The sequence below is a fragment of the Peromyscus eremicus genome, chromosome 1 (genome assembly GCF_949786415.1).
Source record: "Peromyscus eremicus chromosome 1, PerEre_H2_v1, whole genome shotgun sequence".
NCBI classification, from domain to species: Eukaryota; Metazoa; Chordata; class Mammalia; order Rodentia; family Cricetidae; genus Peromyscus; species Peromyscus eremicus.
Genome location: NC_081416.1, coordinates 60,262,638 through 60,281,579, shown reverse-complemented (window position 1 = coordinate 60,281,579; position 18,942 = coordinate 60,262,638). Strand labels below are relative to the sequence as shown.

The 18,942-nt window shown below is 52.3% G+C and overlaps 1 protein-coding gene across 2 annotated transcripts in view; it reads left to right on the top strand.

Moving 5' to 3' along the window:
• The first annotated feature begins 2,626 nt into the window (after window positions 1-2,626).
• The window catches only part of Lsp1 (lymphocyte specific protein 1), a 35,626-nt gene continuing 19,310 nt past the window's right edge, over window positions 2,627-18,942 (top strand). Inside the window, exon 1 of one of the 2 annotated variants that reach the window (XM_059264279.1) lies at window positions 2,627-2,755. In XM_059264279.1, coding sequence (XP_059120262.1) covers window positions 2,688-2,755 — 68 coding nt within the window. In that variant the 5' untranslated portion in view covers window positions 2,627-2,687. Of the gene's footprint in view, window positions 2,756-14,541; window positions 15,058-18,942 lie in introns of those variants that run through there. The other variant, XM_059264283.1, reaches the window with a different exon arrangement.

Here is an 18,942-nt window from a genome sequence, read left to right as displayed (position 1 = left end):
ATCATACTGGAGCAGGCCCTTCCCCTCAATGACCTCATCCTAACTGGTTACATCTGCAACCAGCCGATTTCCAAATAAGGTCACATTCTGAAGTCCTGGGGTTTAAGACTTCAACATATGCATCTTGGAGTATGCAATTCAATCCTTAATGGGAGGGCTCAGCCTCTGCATCCGCCTGGGAAGATGGAGACAAGCCAAACAGGCAGGGGCACCCTCTTTGATGGCTGGGGTCTGGATGAAACTCAGAGAAGGCAAAATCTCCCGATTCAGATGAAACTAAAATAATGGATGAGGCAGCTCACATAGCACCCATATGTCCCAGGCATGCTACACAGTACCCCTGAGGCAGGGTGACTTACAAAGAACAAAGATCTGCTTAGCTCACAGCTCTGAAGGCTAGACATACAGGAGCATTGGGCTGGCTCATGGTGAGGACTTCCTGATGCCCACCAAGTGACAAGACAATAGCCCTCTTAGGGAGGACTCATATAAAACTGTGTGCATGTGCGCGTGTGCATGCCTGTGCGCGTGTGTTTATATGAGGGTTTGTGCTGGTAGGGCCTGAATTTCCCTTTGGAAGATGTTAGCTGATGGATCAGAAGTCTGAAAATTAGGAAGCCAGCCCAACCTACAGGCAGCCCTAAGGCGCAGCAGGCCAGAGGAAGGTTATACAGAGTAGTGGCTGGAATCCACAGAAAAGGTGTGCGTATGTGCCAGGGCATGTATGTGGAGATCAGAGAACAATCTGTAGGAATTGGTTCTCTCCTTTTACTATGTGGGTCTCAGGGACTGAACTCAGGTCATCAGGTTTGGTCTCAAGAGTACCTTTGCCCATTAAGCCATCTTGCCAGCCCATGATTAACTTTTACAGCAAAGAGATCTGACTTGGGTATAGGACCCATCCCCTTGCAGGAGTCCTGCCCTCCACACTGCTACTCTTGGTGCAGACTTAACAACACTTCAGCTTTGGGAAAGCCAGACTGGGACTTCCCCTCAGGCAGGAGCTGGCTCTGCAGGCCTGAAGGGTCTGTGCTAGTAGGGTCTGAAGTTCCCTCTGGAAGATGTTAGCTGCTAGATCAGAGGCCCTGAAAATTAGGAAGTCAGCCCAGCCTATAGACAACCAATGGCCTCCACCTGCCCATCCCCCAGCCTTAAGGCCCAGCAAGCCAGAGAAAGGTCATACAGAGTAGTGGCTGGAATCCACAGGAAAGGTGCCTGGATGGAGGAGTCCTGTGGCAGACATAAGAGCCTGTGGGAACCTCTTAAGAGGTGTCATGTCTGAAGTGTCATAGCTCTGCCACATGCCACATGCACTCCCAGCCACTCACCAACAGGGCCCTTGGGAGGGTCCCAAGGAAGCAAAGTGCAGAAAGGGACAGGAGGCTAAAGAGGAAGCAGTCAGGGCTCTGGCCCAGCCTGCTGGACACTGCTCTTCTGGGTCTCCTTTGTGTCTCTTCCTCGGGATTGGGATAGAGTGAGTCAGGCTTTGCCTGCCTTTGAGCCACGTGGGGCCACGTGGGTGAGAAAGGGCTCATTGCCTTCAGGCAGGCTTGTAAGCACTGCTCTGCTTCTGGATGTCACTCTAGGGGTTCCACTGAGTTTCCCAACACCCCCAGGATCTCTCCTGCCCTTCTGCCCCTCTTCCCCTAAAAGACCTCGTAGTTGGATTCCTGAGGCCACTCACTGGCTAACGCTGACCCAGATGGCACTGGCTCCTTTCTTTCTGTCTCTTGGGCCAGCAGACCTCAAGGAGGGAGTCTCTACCATACTGTGACTGTCCCAACTCGGCCCAATGACACCTCAGCTCAAGTCCTGGAGCTTTGGAATCTGGTCCTCAAACTCTGCAACATTTCTTGATGACCCAGAATCCTTTTGGTTTCCTCTCAAAAGCCTTGGTCCCTCCCCTGGTCTTGCTACTATCTTGCCTCTCAAGAGAATCCATGACCCACTCTGTCTTATCTGGGAACATCAACCAACTCTGATATTGGTTCCAAATGCTCAGAGCACAGAGACAGGATTAAAGAGAACTGAGCTGACAGAGCAAGAAGGAGACACAGGTGTCTCTTAGCTGGGAATGGGGACAGATTGAGACAAGCTCTAGACCTACAGACTGGGAGCACCATGTGCAGGACCCTGGACATGGGTGGAAAGCAAAGACTACTCAAGAGTGCCCAAGGCTTGAAGTATCAAGAACTGGCTCCACCATGTTCTGTGAGTGCACATGGAGGCACAGAGGACTTCCATGTAAAACAGTTGAAAGCAGTCCACAGGGGAGCACAGTCTGCTGAAGGGATCATGAATTCTGGACACTGGGAGAACTAGCTACTCACAGGACTCTGGTAGGCACCCTAGAGATACACAGGGTGTCCCAGCCACATGGGCTAGACCTGTGAGGAGCATCCTCACCCACCTCTGCCCTCGGTCCTTTTCTGTCACCCCCGGCGGCTGCAGCTTGCTCAACACTTCCTGATGAGTGGTTTGGGTTTAGCTTTTTTCTTCTTCTCTTGCAGCAACATAGTCAAAAACAACACCCCAACCCAAGTCCCAATAGGTTCCAAACCTCAACCTGCTGCCTGCCGGAAGGAGGAAGTGAAACCTGCCCCGGGTGGGGGCTCTAGGCCACGGCCCATCTACAGAGAAGGACTAGGAGCCACAAAGAGCTCACCCACACCAAAGACATCAGGCCCATGGCGGAGGCTGCCAGCGATCCCAGCTGTGAGGAGCAGGAAGAGCTGCATGCAGAAGACAGCAAAGAGTGAGTGAGCACCACAGCAGGCAGCTTGCTTTGTGCTAAGTCCTGCGGGTCAGAGTCTTGGATAGTGCTTACTCACTGGGGACTTAGAGGTCCTTCAGAAACCCCCTCTTAACCATAGAGGTGCGTGTCTCTTCTATTTGCCTCTGCAGCTTGGCCTAACTGGGCAACGATAGATCTCCCTGGCTAGGGTCCACAGCCAGGACAAAGACAGTAGATGCTTGGTGTGGAAGGAACTGGGCATGCTTGAATGTGGCCTGATCAGTGGGAGAAAGCAACAGCTGTGTTGGGAGAAACTGGGGCTGTGAATCCTGGCCAGGCTGCTGACCTGTAGACTCATCTGAGGGGTCTGGCCTGCCTTGAGATACTCAGAGGTGGCCAGGTCTCAGGGGTTCCCAAAGTTGCTATGTGGGGATACAGAAGGCCAATGGCATCTCACGGACCAGGCACTGCTGTTGGGTACAGAGGGTATGGGAGGGGAATGTTGGAGGAGGTAAAGGCGCCACTCCTCTGCCACAGACAGAGCTGAGCAGAGGCCTGTAGGCTGCCAGCTGCTTAAGGGCATCTGTGATTTGAGGAACTGCTGAGGTTCCTCCCTGTGTTGGGTCAAACTGGGGGTCATGGAAAGGGATGCTGTCTGTGGGCAGACATGGAGACTAAGCCAGGCCATGGGTGCCTGCTCTGACCGGTCCCAGGAACAGGTTTCAGAAGAGAGTGTCAGGTCTTAGGGACAGGCTGGGTCTTCAAGGGGCAGAGGGGGACATTCTGTAGCCAGGGACTAGAGGCCTCATGGGAGCCGGATGTGGGCATTGTGGTCCAGGTGTATAAGAGGAAGGGGAAGAAGGAGGTAAGGCCTCAGGGGCCTGAAAACTGCTGCCAGAACTGTCAGGGAAGGCGTGGCCCTCAGGGCACAGCCACAGGCTCAAGGAGGGAAGGGCCACCTCAGCAGGTGTTGCAGTCTCTGTAGTCCCCAAGGCTGCCTTGTAAAAATGGAGCCAGGCTCCAGATCTTGGGCAGGGACAATAATGCCTCAGTCCTCCCAGATAATGGGAAAGAGGCCTCACCGTGAGGGGAGCATGTTGGGGGCAGGGGGCCAACCTCAGGCTCCCCACTGCTGCTTTCCATTTGGACCCTGGTTCGAGAACTGTTCAGGGAACCCTTCAGTCAAGAAGAGAGTCTGCGGCTCAACAGAGACTGGCCTGGCCTGGGTCAGCATCCATGTGCCAACCCGGGGGTTCCAGGGCCACATTGTCCCCAGCAAGGCTCTATGAGAGCTGTCTCCTGGGAGGGGGGACGTGTGTCATGAGGGCCGAAGAAGGACTCTAAGGACACTTGCCCAGGCTGAATGAGGACACAAGCTGTGGGGTGTGTGGAACAGGGTGATCGGGCAACAGCTGTGACCCTGTCCAGAAATGCCCTCATGCTAGGCCCCTGCCACCTTGTGCCCATAGAAGGGCAGGTGCAAACAGCCAAGCTTGCCCCACCCTCCTCCTAGGCCCTTCCTCGGCCCCCTCTCTCAGCTGTCTCAAATGCCATGCCGAGGTCTAAGCAACACAGTCAAGGGTGCCCACAGCTCTGGCAGGCACAGCAGATCCCTGGGCATCTTGCTGTGGGACTGGAACTGGGCTGCACCTGTGCCCGTCTGTCAGGAACTCCTGTTCCACAGTCCTAAGACCTCAGTGGGCCTGGGAGTCCCCTAAAGATGTCCTCCCCAAAATGGTGGAAGAAAGAGAACCAAGTATACCGCTGACCTTTCAGAGTGAAACCGAGACCCAGGGCGAGGTGGAGCTGTCCTTTCACAGAGTGACTCAGGGACCAGGGGATTCTCCTGTTTAATGTGGTAAGAAGTCCCTGATGCCCAGACGGGAATATTTGACCAAAGAGTACCCACTCAGGAAACCCTAGAAGGCCAGAGCTGAGCAGGAGCTCAGGGGAGTCCCCACCCCATGCTGCCCATAGAGGACTGGGTACACCAGACAGAGGCCAGGTGCTTCCCTCATACCTGCCCTGAAATACCAGGGTGAGCATACCAGGCCCAAGGCAGGCCAAGCCTCTCTCACAGAGCCCTCAGATGGCTGGAATGCTACTGTGTACCACTCCAGTGTCCCCACACCACTGATACAGGACTTCCACTCTTCCTCTGGTAGGGTGCTGTCTCCTTGCCTGCCTCCCCAACACAGGGTTGTTGGCTTGTTCCTGTCCTTTGGGAACAGGGTGTGGCATCTCCACAAGCTGCACATGTCTCTGTTGGGACTGCTGGGTGACACTGAGGGAATGTTTTGCCCCAAGACCAAGCCTCAACTCCGCTACATCTCCACTGTGCAGAGCCTCGGGAGCTACAGGGCAGTCGCGTAGCTCACGGAGAGTGCCTCAGCATGCCTTTAAGGGCCTCAGAGTCAACCACTATCCATGTCCTGGAACCCCAACTCTGCATGAAGCCATGCCTCCCCTCACTGGGGGCAGGCTCAGGTGGGCAGGTCTCTCTGCACAGGCCTGGCCCTCTCTACCTGGCTACCTGTCCCCTCAGTTGTACCTCATCTGGCCCCTGAGGTGTCTGCACCCTGATTTCCTCAGCATATGATGATGATGCTTTGCTCAGGGCCCTGCTCTGGGTCCCCATCTACCCTGGAAGCCTTGCTGACCTAATCCCACACCTGCTGACCAGGACAATCTGAGGGTCACCTAGGCAAGGTTCCTTCCTGAACCACCTGTCCCTCTGACCCTCAGAGGTCCTCAGGCAGTATTGAGAGCCTTGATCTCAGAGGCAGGAGCCCAGTGGAGGGACTCCTCCAACCTTGCCCTCCTGGGGTGTGCACTAAAGGTGGGATGATTAGGGGCTGGAGCTCTCTCCACAGATGGCTGAGCTGAGCCAGGCCAGGCCAGACTAAGTCAGGGGTTCCTCAAGACAGAGTGGAGGCTGAGCTTCACCCAGATGATGGGCTTCCTCCTGGTAGAGCCTAGGTTTTCTCCCACCTTCCATCTGGCTCCTTCAGATCCCCATCTTGGGTTGAGGAGGGGAAACCAGATGCCTGGCACATTTGAGGCATCACAGGCCTACCTTTGCTGATTTCAGAAGCTCCCATATTGCCCGGTCTGCTTGAGGTAGGCAGTGCTGAGAGAGGCCTGGGACAGATGGTCCAGGGAAGGATGGCCCTGGAAGGGTGACATTACTATTGTACTAGTGGTTGCCTCTGCCTCAGTTTCCCTGAGAGGATTATCACAGTGCTTAGTGAGTCATGAGGAAGTAGGGGCTTGCTAGGGGATGAGACCCAGGGGAGGTGGACCAGACCTTTCCCTCTGAGAACTTGAGCTATTGGGATAGGAGGAGAAAAGGGTCACCATCTAGTGCCTCAGTTTCTTTATCTGCACAATCAGAATGCAGCTGCTCAGGCCTAGCATTCATGGCCTGAGTGTCCTTGCCAAGTCTTTAAAGCTCCAGCATGCCAAGATCTCGTGCACCATCCCCCCAAGAGTGGCCCTTTTAGAGATGGTTTACTGTGACTAGACAAGCCCTCTGTGGGCTTAGGGTGAGGGGCTAGGGCCTGGGTTAGGTTGTGCCAAGCTGCTTCTTAGGGTGCTGTGATGAGAATCTGCAAAGGAGGTTGGCAGGGAACTAGCGGTCTTTGTGAGAGTAGCCCAGGGTGGGCTGCAGGTGCTCTGTTGGGAGATCCCAGGCTGGGGTACGAGTGTTCTCTCAGGCACTGTCTAGGCCAGTGTAGCCATGGGTCTCGGCATCTGCTCTGGTAGCACTGGACCACAGGGCTGTGGTGAGTTCTTCTGGCTCTTGGAAGGCCCAGTCCTGCTGTATCAGGTCACAAGGTAACTCTCGGGTGGGTTCCCACTGGCCTTGAGGCATCAGGGCCTCTCTTTGGATGGCAGTCCTTTGATATCTACAGAGGACAGGTTTGGATGAAGGGGCTGCCTGGTGACAGGCCAGCCCATTTCCCAGGATTAGGATTAGGTTTTCACTAGCCAGTCTCTCTCTCTTAGTTTCCCAAGACAGAGTTTCTCTCTGTAACTGCCATGGCTATCCTGGAATTCACTTATGTAGACCAGGCTGGCCTCGAACTCATGAAGACCCACCTGTCTCTGCCTCCCAAGACCTGGGATTAAAGGTGTGTGCCACCATTGCCCAGTTAGCCAGCCACTCTTACCTAGCACCAAGGAGCTAGCAGAGAGGGGAGGGGCTGTGGGTTTAGAGTATAGGAATTTGAGAGTGAACAGTTGGTGGGTCAGGAAAGGCCCTGGTCCTTTCTTGTGGCCAGGTCAGTCTTGCCAAGTTTCATTTGCTGACCACTTCCAAGTTAGTTGCCAGGGAATGAAGACAGTCCACCTCCATCGGTTGGCAGATAATCGATGGGTAAAATTATCTGCAAAATCAAGATTCTTCGGTCCCCTGTGAGCTTCCTCCTCACATCAGGGCTCCTCAGGGGTGGAACAAGGTAGGCTGTTGGCAGTGTATATGCGGTCAACACAAACCCCAGCCCAATGTGACCAGGTGCTATTGGAAAGCTGTCTAGAATATCCAGGAGACCTGTTTGTCATGGGTGAGATGGGTCCTACATCCAACTCTCCTTCCAGAGCCTTGATTTTACCAGCTGCCGCCTGGATGAGTACATAAGGATGGGGTCCCCTCAATAGCAGATTCACACCCTTCTCCCTACAAGGAGCAGACCCACCTCCCACCCCAAGGTGGCTGCACACTCTTTCCTCAAGGCAGCCTACTGTATGTGGTTAGCTTCTGAGGAAAGTCAACACTGTCTCCCCTTGCCTCTCTCCTCTCCTCTCCTTTCTTTCCCCCATTTCTTTTTCTCCTCTTCCCCCTCTCTTCTCTTCCACTTCTCTCATTCTTTCCTCTCCATGTCCCTTCTCCCCACTCTCCCCTTCCTCTTTCCCCTCCTCCTTTCTCTCCTATTTTCTCTCCTCCTTTCTCCATTCTCATCCCCCCCCTCTTCTATCTCTCCCTCCTCTCCCAGGAACCTCTCCTCAAAAGAGCAATAGAATTCAAGCCAGATGGATCTAGCTAGTTTATTCCAAAGAAATCTGGAAAGACTCCATTGCCCTTTCTCCTAGTCCCAGCTCCAACCATGCTTGGCTTCCTCGCCACGCCCAGCTCCCTGGTTCCGCCCTTAGCTCTGGCCCACCAGACCTTGCTTGGAAAGGGGAACACATGGAGCTGATGAGTGCAGGAAGCATTTGGAGGCTTCCCACTATGTAAATCAGAGCCACATTACTATTAAACGCCACCATCCTGGGCCCCTCCACCAGTAGGCTCCCACTGCTTACTGTGTCTTTCCCCATGTAGTACACTGGTCTGTGAGCATGTTTGCTAGGAGTTCTAAAGATGTATGGACAAGAGAATATATCTGAACCAAGGTGGTGATGCACACCTTTAATCCCAGCACTTGGGAGGCAGAGGCAGGCAGATCTTTATGAGTTCAAGACCAGCCTGATCTACAGAGTGAGTTCCAGGACAGCCAGAGCTATATAGAAAAACCCTGTCTGGAAAAATCCAAGCGAGAGAGAGAGAGAGAGAGAGAGAGAGAGAGAGAGAGAGAGAGAGAGAATGAATATCTGTGCTTCCCAAGCTCTGTTTATGGTCTATTATAGGAGGGACCTGACCTCCTGGGACCTTATTCTTGAGCCATGAGCTTTGGCTACGTCTTAGTCATAGAAGAAAGGAAATAAGAAAAAAAAGAAGTAATAAGTGGTGGAGAAATAAATAAATAAAGGGAAAGGTGAATGGAGAAGGAAATATGGAAAGAGCTAGGTGGGTAAATGAATGAATGTATGAATGGGTGGGTGGATAGATGGGTATGGTGATATTGTGTCCCCCAATATATTGTGCACCCTAATAAACTTATCTGGGGTCAGAGAACAGAACAGCCACTAGACAGACATAGAGACCAGAAAATGGTGGCACACACACCTTTAATCCTATCACTTGGGAGGCAGAGATCCATTCGGATCTCTGTGAGTTCAAGGCCACAGGGGCAACTGCCAGGCATGGTGACACACACCTTTAATCTCAGGAAGTGATGGCAGGAAGCAGAAAGGTATATAAGGTATGAGGCCTAGGAACTAAGTTTGTTAAGCTTTTTGGCTTTTAGCAGCAGTTCAGCTGAGATCCATTTGGATGAGGACACAGAGGCTTCCAGTCTGAGGAAACAAGATCAGTTGAGAAATTGGTGAAGTGAGGTTAGCTGTCACTTGTTCTGCTTCTCTGATCTTTCAGCATTCACCCCAATACCTGGCTCCAGGTTTGTTTTTATTAATAAGACCTTCTAAGATTCGTGTTACAGATGGGTGTGTGGATAGATATGTGGGCAGATCAATAAATGTGCAGGTGAATTGATATATAAATGGGTAGATGGATGGATGGGATAGATGGACTGATTGATGAGTGGGTGGGTAAGTGGATATATGGATTGGTAAGTAGGTGGATAAATGAATGAATGGGTAGGTGGATGAATAAGAAGTGAATGAATAGATGAATGGATGGACATATAGGTAGGTGGATGAATGGATGGATGGATGGGTGGGTGGGTGGAAGAATGGGGGTGAATGGATGACTGAATGGGTGGATATATAGATGGGCAGATGAATTGGGGGTGGGTGGGTTGGTGGATAAATGAATGAGTGGGTGAGCAGGTAGATGAATGAATGTGTGTATGGGTGGATGGGTGAGTGGAGTTGGATCAATGAGTGGATGGGTTGATAAATAAATGGGTGAGTGGATGAATGGGGGATGATTGGATGACTGAATGTTGGTAGCTATATGGGTAGGTGGATGGGCGAATGAATGACTGGGTAGCTAGATGAATGAGTAGGTGGATAAATAGTGGGTGATGGCTGTAAGTATAGATGGATTGATAAAGGGGTGGATAAATGGATAGATATGTGGATGAGTAGATTAATGGATGGGTGGATGGATGGATGAATGGAGTATGTGGATGGATGAATAGGTGAATGTATGGGTGGGTGTATGAATAGAAGGTGGATAGATGGATGTGAGGTGAATGAATGTATTGATGAGTGAGTGGGTGGGTTGGTGGGTGGGTAGATATATGGGTGGATGGATGGGTGAGTGGGTGGTTGGATGGATGGATGGATGGATAGATGGTTGAATGAGTGGATGGATGGATGGAGGAATGAGTGAGTGGATCACTGAATATTGGTGAATATATGGGTGGGAAGATGGGTGGCTGGATGGGTAGATGGGTGAGTGGGTGGATGAATAAGTATGTGATATGAATAAACAGAAGGTAATGGGTGGATGGATGGATAGATGGGTAGATATGTGAGTGGGTAGTTGGATGGAAGGGTGAATATGTGGATAGGTGGATGAATGGATGAGGGGTAGATGGATGGATGACCAGGTATATGGATGAATGGAGGGTGAGTGGATGACTGAATGGGTGGATATTGGTGAGTGGATGACTAGGGAGTATATAAATTGATGTATGGGTGGGTGAATGAGTGGATGGGTAGATGGATAAATGAGTGGATATATGAGTGAATGTATGGATGGATAGATGGATGGATGAGTAGCTAGGTAGATGAATAAATGGACTTACAGGTAGATGAATGGGGGATGAATAGATGACTGAATGTTGATGGATATATGGATGGGTAGATGGGGTTGTATTGATGAATTGAAGAGTGGGTGGATATATGGGTAGGTAAATGGGTGAGTGGATGAGGGGTAGATGGATGACTTGATGGGTGGATATATGGGTGGGTAGATGAATAGGAGTGGATGGATGGAAGGGTGGATGGGTGGATATATGAGTGAGTGGATGAATGAATAGTTGGATGGGTGGGTGGGTGGGTAGGTGGGTAGATATGTGGATGGATAATATATGGGTGAGTGGGTTGATGGATGGATGAGTAGGTGGGTGGGTGGGTAGGTGAGTGGATAGATGGGTAGGTGGGTGGATATATGGGTGACTGGATAGATGTGGGGTGGATGGGTGTGATGAGTGGTTGGTAGATGGGTAGATTTATGAGTGGGTGGAGGGGTGAGTGATTGGATGAATGAATGAATGAATGAATGAATGAATGGGTGTGAGTAGATAGATGAGTGAGTGGGTGGGTAAGTAGATGGATGGATGGATACATGGATGGATGGGGACTGGATAGATAGGTGCACGAGTGAATGGCGGATGGATGAATGGGTGGGTGGATGGATGGATGCATGGGATGGATAAATGGATGTATTGGAGGATGGCACATAGGATGAAAGAATAGGTCGATGAAAGAGGAGGTAGATAGGACATAGATAAATGACTGGACAGATATAATATGAAGAGAGGCAGACATATGACTATAAATAAATAATGGATAAATAGATACAACAATAGATGTATGGTGGCAAGATAAACATATGACAAATCAATAAAATGGGTAAATTAGTATGGGATGAACTATTGGAGACACTGATTGGTGAAAAGACACCTCTCCATCATAAATTTTGTACTACCTTTCTGGAATACTTTCTCCAAGTGCTTATTCCTTCCCACCAAGCTTTTCTTCTTCATTAACTATCATACAAAACATCTCTGGTGCTCCCTGTTTCCTTTCAGCAGCATTAACCATCATCTGCAATGTGTTGGTACATACTTATTTGTTCCCACTAAAATGTTAGCTTCATGAGCATTGGAGAGTGGTGCTGAATTCCCAGCACATTAAAAATTATTGGAATTCGCCGGGCGGTGGTGGCGCACGCCTTTAATCCCAGCATTTGGGAGGCAGAGCCAGGTGGATCTCTGTGAGTTCGAGGCCAGCCTGGACTACAGAGTGAGTTCCAGGAAAGGCGCAAAGCTACACAGAGAAATCCTGTCTTGAAAAAAAAAAAAAAAAAACAAAACAAAAAACAAAAAACAAAAAAAAAACATTGGAATTCAATTTGTGTTTCTTGAATAAACATGTGGATTGATGGACAAATGTGTGGCTAATTAAGTGTATATGTGAGTGGAAGGATGACAGGGAGGAAGAGTAGGTGATGATGATTGGGCTGGAGGATGATTTCTCATACAAAATGTACTGACTTGCTTGGATGACAGTGCATACAGTATCACACAAACAGATGTATGCAGCTGGATGTTCAGCTTCCTAGGTAAGAAGATGTCTAGAAAGATGGATTTATGAATGAATATGGAAAAGGTATAAAGAAAATGTAGAAATCTGTACAAATGAGTGAAAACAAGAGCAGAAGAATATTTGGAGATGAAAGCATGGATTGAAGACACTTTCCTGGTGGAACAAATGAACACAAAAATTGAAGGGTGAACATGTAGATAGTATTCATTATTATGTAATAGGAGGTTAGTAGGCACCAGATGGATGGATGGCTCACTGAACACTTCTTCTAGGTGTGCTGATGAAATAACTCAGTGTGGTAAAATGGTTATTGCCAAGCAAGCTTGGTAAGCTGAGTTTGATCCCCAGAAACAATGTAAAGAAGGATGGAGGGAACCAGCTTCACAAAGCTGTCTTCTGACCTCCGCATGCTCACTGTGGTACATGCAGCCTCCCTTAATAATGATAAGCTTCAAAAAATTTTCAAGATAGTTAAGTAAGTAGGTAAGTGGATAGATAGATGGATGGATGGATGGATGGACACATGAATGGATGGGTCAATTGATAGATTCTTTTTTATTGGAGAAATTATGTAATGAAAGATGAATAGACATAGGCATAGTTGTGTGAATAGTTGCTTGAAATGACTGAATAGTAGGATGTGTTGTATTCACATAGGAAAATGGGTAAGCATGATGAAGAGTTGATGGGTTGATAAGTGATACATCAAAATACAAGCACCATAAAGACTGGATGGATGGATGGATGGATGGATGGATGGATGGGTAGGTAGGTGAGTGAGAATGAGTATATGAGTGAGTAGATGTAAGAGTAGTGTACACATCCCTGTAAGTATGAGTGGGTAGGTAGACAAATAATAGACAGTAATGTCAGTATCAAATGTTCTGTTCACTTGTCCATACATGTCATGGCTTCAAAGCCTTAAATCATTCTACATTTCTTCATAAGAACTCCCCCCGCCAATTAAGGCAGCCCTCCCCTGTCTGGAAACATTCTTCCTTCTTTTGAACCCAAATTGCCCTGACCACGTGTCTTTCCTGGCTGTCTAGTGGGAAATAGGAATAGGGGCAAGGAGGTAGTGGGGTGAATTGTGGTGCAGACGCAGCACAAGCTGGTTCCACTGGGTGATCTTCTCAGCATGGGCTCACCAGAGGGAGGTTCACCCCAGCCCCATCCTTATTACTTCAGAATGTGCTGTGTATTATGTCTCTACACTGTGGGAGTGGGCAGTGGACTCTGCTGTCTCGGCTATGCACCCTGGCTCCATCTCCTCCTGGGAGATGCCGGGGGAGGGAGATGCTGTAACCGCTATGTTCAGAACAGCTGGATCTCATCCTGTAGCAAGTGTTGCAGAAAAGGTGGGTAGTCATCTTTTTGCTGCAGATTAGAGCTGTGGATCCATGTGACACTGTATCTGTGTCATCACCTTAAGGCATACCTCCTTCCCACCAGTGATCCATTCCCACGGGAGACTCCAACTCCCTCCTCTGTCCTCAGTAGTCCTGAGGTTTCCTGTAATCTGACTTCCTGACCTACCTAGAGGTCATAGCAACTCATGTGTGTCCATCCTCCCAGTATGAAGGTGGAGGACAACTGGGGGCCAGCTGCGTACAGGGAGACACAGTAGGCAGTGGTTGGCAGCCAACAGCCCCAACTATGGTCTTGGGCCTGCCAGACTCTGTCTCTGTGACCTGGCACAGTGCTGCTGGCCAGCCTTGGTTTTCCCATCTGGCTCATGGGTCTAGCAGTACCGCTTGTCGGCAGCTATGAGTGTGAGTGATCTGAGAAGCCACCAGATGTAAGCCTATTTGCCCAGAACTGGCCCATGGCAACTTCCTCCCAGCCCAGCCACTAGCCTCCAGTGTTCTCCAGTGAGTCACAGTGACTAAGCCCAACCAGAAAAACAATGGGCTGGGCTGCTTGTCCCTGGGTCTGAGCCAGAGGATAGGGTAGGGGGCTGGCTGGTGAGGGCACCGACCACCCGGGTACCCTCCACCACTCTGGGGACTTTGGCTCCCTACACCAAGGAAGATGCTCTCTGTGGTGTCTATACATCCCTGCTCTGAATACAGCCTGAGGTTCTGGGGAGGGCAGTAGCCTCCCAACGAGGCGACCTGGGAAGATTCCTGGGGTGCCCAGCCTCCCCTGGAGGTTATACAAGAGCAGAGAGCTGGGAATAAACAGAGGGAAAAAGAAGACCCAGAGGGGGGAGAAGAGGGAGGGGGAGGAGGGAGAAAAAGAAGGGAGGGAAAGGAATGGGGGAGGGAAGGTAGGAGGGAGACTGAGATAGGGATGAAAACGCCAGAAGAGAAGAAAAGGGCAAGGAGGGGCAGTGAGCCAGGTCAGGGGCAGCCGAGGCCCAGACCTGGGAGGAGCGAGCCAGGGGTCAGGGAGAGCAGGACTCAGAGCAGGCACCAGCAGGCAGGCAGAGATGGGCAAGAGGCTCTGCAGATGGGGAGATGACCTGTAGGCCAGGCACCCAGAGTGGAGTAGTGGGCAGAGAGGTGGGAAGTGGCAGAAGCTGCCAAGATGGTCTGAGGGGGGCATACCACCATGCTGCCCACAAGCGGGCGTGGAGGTCCAGCCAGGCCCCCACACTGCGGGGCTGGGAGGGTTTCTCTCTGACATTTTTACTAGTCTTGGAAGGAGGAGGAGGTGGTGGAGGTGGAGGAGACCGAGGGGGCGGAGAAGGGGGCTGGGGGACAAAAGGAAAGCAGCTGCTGTACGTCCTGAGAAAGGAGAGGGGAGAGAGACCCACAGAGACAGGGTCCAGGGACAGTGGAAGGGCCTGGAGCTGCCATCTGGGAGCCAGCCCCAGACCCCTGCCCCCAGGGGCTGGAGGGGCTGAGACAGACAGACATCCTTCAGACAGACAGGCAGAGCAGACAAGGAAGGGGTGTCAGAGCCAGAGAGACCAGACAAACTGACAGGGAAGGGGGCAGGGACAAGAGAGGGACAAGGACACAAAGAGAGGGACGAGGAGAAGAGAGAAGGCAGAGCAGGAGAGAGAAAAGGACAAGAAGGGAGAGGAGAGCAGAGTTTGGGGGCCACAGCACCAGGAGCCTTTGAAGCTGCAGGCGGTGTCCCCAGGGCCAGGGGTCAGGACAGGTCACCAGCATCGTCCGCGGGCAGGCCCGCAGCATGAATGGCCCCGCACTCCTGAGGAGAAATGCTAGCAAACGGGGCCTGGAGAAGCTGCTGAGGTAGGTCCCTCCCAGCCCAGGCATGGTGCCCGCGGCGCCCTTGCCGACAGTGGTACCCCCCTGCACCCAGACTGGCAGATATGTGGTCCACAGGCTGCGCCGGGCTGCCTATGCACGTGTTACGGGAGGATACTGAAGCCCAGCACGAAGCCATCATCTTGGCCAGCCAGGCAGCTTCACCTCTTCCTCCCATAGCTCCCTGTGCGTCCTCAGGACCTACAGAGAAGGTATCCTCAGAGTAGCTGCCCAGGCCCCCTCCCCATGTCTTCTTGCTGCCCCTGGGAACTAACGAGTGACACCCCCCCTCCCACTTTACAAATGAGATTGGACTCACAGCCATAGGCCCCAGAAACCACTGGCCTGACAGTCCTGGGAGCGGGAGGCACTGGAACCATCGGGAATCCTGACTCTGTGGCCATGGGACCTCAGGCCTCAGTCCTCACTCAGCCTGTTTTCTCCTACGTAAAGTGTGTGTGAGAGAACAGACAACGGTAGGCCCAGGCCCTGCAAACCTCAGGCGCTTCCAATTAACTGCTCATTGCTGCCCTCTGAGCCGCCTGCTGTGCCCTCCCTCTTCTTCCCTCTTCCAGCTTTAAAGCTCTGCGGCAGTGCCACCTCCTCCAGGAAGCCTGTCATGGTCTCCCTAGCCAGGAAGGCTCGGCTCCTCTGCTCATGTGGTGGCCTGTTCCCTGGCCCGCTTCCATGGCTGCTTAAACCCTATGTTCCTAGAGGGTGGGTCTGGCATTGTTTCATGTGTCTATGTGTTTTGGTCCTGGCTCTCAGGGGTGAGACAGGGCACAGATGTGGTGGGCAGATGCCAGGAGATGGCTACTTCCAAGTCCTGGCCCTATCACGGTCCCAGCTGGCAACCAAGGTCAACAGACTAGCAGCAGGGTCTAAGTTAGCCTCCTGGCCTCTCTCTGCCCCAGCTCCCAGCCAATACCATATCCACGCCCCATGCCAGTCTTTCAGGATCAGCCCAGCCTGCTCAGGGTCCTTATGCATGGCCACCTCGCTCAGGCTAGACATCCCTCCTGTCCTGTCCAGGCTGGGATGTACTCTCCATTGTCACCATCCCTCCTGGTGCCCCGTGTCCTGAGAATTTAGGCGCACCTTTGATCGATCTTATCAACTCACCAGTATTATGTACCAAGGAGGAAACTGATCCCAGCACCATGGTGGCTGTGGGGTGACAGGAAGAGCTGCAAGACCCGGCACCAGGCTGACCTTCTGCTAATCCAGAGGCAGGGCAACGGGGCCACGAAAGCTATAGACCAGGCAAGACCTTGGGCAGGGGTTAGCTTTGGCACCGTTCAAAGTCTTGAGCTGAAGAAAGGTGGGAGGAGACCCAGAGACCAAGGCCTACAAGGTTAACCAGTGGGCAAGACAGGAGGGCAGGTCCCTAGGAGGTCTTAGGGAACCCTGATGAAGTGGGAGAGTGGGCCCAGGGTATTGTCCCTGGTGGGTGATGATGGAGAACTGCTTGTCCATGTGCAGAGTGGGTCCACAATGGATGACATGGAGTGATGCCCAGGGTAGATATATGCTAAATTGTACGTCTTTGGGAACCTGGCCCTGTGATGGAACACACCTCTCATGTGCACTGAGTACATACACATGTGCAGACATGTACATGCTACCACCTAGTACTATGACACCTTCCACCCCTGCTCCCATCATGCCCTCCGTCCACATGTCTATAGCATCCAACACTGTCCACTTTGCCCAGCCCTGAAGAATAGGTCTCTACCTTGTCTCTGTTGGACAGATGAGGAAAGTAGGCTCAGAGAGGTCAAGTGACTTGCTCAAGGTCACCCAGCAGGTGACCTACCTCCTATCATTCACTGCCTTTGCTCAGATCCTTTCCCAAGACCCCAAAGCTTTCTCATCACACCTAGTAGCAGAGCCCTGCCAGTCTCCATCTGTGACGAGCTCTGGAGAGGTTTCTGTGTGCCAGCAGAGGCCATGATGCAAACTGAATCCAGTTTAAATTCATAAAAAGCAACTTTATGGACTAGTTGGAAAATTAACGGCATGTCCCCCAACTCTCTTAGTCTGAGTCTGAGTGTGAATTGGGGGCTTAACCTATCACTGGCCAGCCCCCAGGCTTACTTCTACTCCCTTGTGCTAGGGATTTAGGTACCCACTTCCTGCCTCAGAGGAGTCAGGGTCCTTCCAGGTCTACCATAAGTCAGGCCACGGTTAAGGATGGTCACCGGGACTCTCAGCTGGCTACCTGGTTCTGCAGCCCTTAGGGGCCTAGATTTAAGAGCAACTGGGCTAGTCAGGAGTACCTTGAGTTGATGCTGGCCTAAGAGACTGAGCTAGGAGTCACCTTAGCAGGCATCATGAACCAAGCCTCCCTTGGGTGGTGTGAGCCTCTGTCTCATTAGTCCCAGCACCCATCAGACTGCAGATAGCATGGCATCAATCTATAGCTCCCCTGAGGTATAGGACTCTTCAGGCAGGTTCTCACCCCACATGTGGCCCACTGGACCTCTGGGGATCCCAGTGTGGCAGAGGGTAGCAGATGGGACTGGCAGTCTGCTGGGTGGCCCAGTGGGGGGAGGGGAAGCCAGGCCTCCAACCACAGTGTCCAGGGAGGCGTGGCTCCACGGACCCATTGGAGGCCGAGATCCCGAGGGTGGGGTGGCCCCACCCTGGCAGGCCGGGTGGCCGGTGGGCGGCACCCCCGCGGGCCGGGTGGTCTGTCTGCCAGAGCCTGTCCTGCCTGGAGCCTAGCCGAGCCAGCAGCAGGGGGTACAGGGACCAAGTGGCCCAGCCCCCTGGGCAGGGTGTCAGGGCCAGAGCCCAGAGGACTGAGGTTCCGGTTCCAGTCCCAGCCGGTGCGTCAGAGCTGGGTAGATCGGGCGGCAAGCAGCAGCCAGGGCGCCAAGGCACCCAGAGACTCACCCACCCCATGCTTCTGCTGGAGTCAGGAGGGGACACCCTGGGGTTCTTGGGACCCTTGGGACAGCTGCAGGGGTACAGCCCCGAAATACACTGCTACAGGCCCAGAGCATCTCTCCAGAGAACAATGCCAGAATGGACCACCAAGGTCTCCAGAGCACAGGTGGGCACATGGGCTGAAGAAGGGCAAAGGGCTTAAGGTGGGCACAGGGGCTGAAGTGGGCACGTGGCTGCAGGTAGGATAGGCGCTTCAGGTAGTAGCCGGGGTTAGAACCTGCTAGGTGGTTCTAAGGGCAGAGAAAGGTTCTTAGGCTCTGGTACCCAGTGAGACCAGACCTGGCCCTCAGCCCGTAGATCTGGCTGTGCAGGTTGTTGTCCCAAGGAGCGGGAATGTGGCTATGAGGGTCCGCTACTATCTATCCAGGGCAGGGGACAAGCTAAGGCCAGCTAGTAATGGCACTTCAGGGAGATGGAGGGCCTGACCTGGAGATGCCGGTGCCAGGGGAGTAACACATTGGATGCTCCTGGGGGCTTTGAAAGTCCCCTGAGAGAATGTGTCCTACCAGGTAGGACAGGAGAAAAGGAAGAAAAAAGAGCAAAGAGGTAAGAAGAGAACAGATACACGGGGAGGGGGGAGGGGGGAGGGGGAGGGGTCCTAGCCAGCATTGGAGGGAGGGTACCTTCTCTGCTTGTCCCCACTTAGCTGACCTGGGCATCGGGTGGTTGGTATGGAAAGGGAAGGATAAAGGTGTTGGGAAGAGGCTTGTAAACCAGTGAGAGAAGGGTAAAGAACAGATGGGAAGAGCTGTGGGAAGGGGGGGACTGGTGTCCCCCTGACCTGGGTCCTGCCCCTCAACTCCTGTTGCTGTCTCTTCTCCTTACATTTAGTTCACAGAGGGTGAGGGGGTCACCCTGTCATGCAGTGACCATACAGGTTCCCCCAGGTCTAGGATGCTGTTCTTCTCTTAGCATATG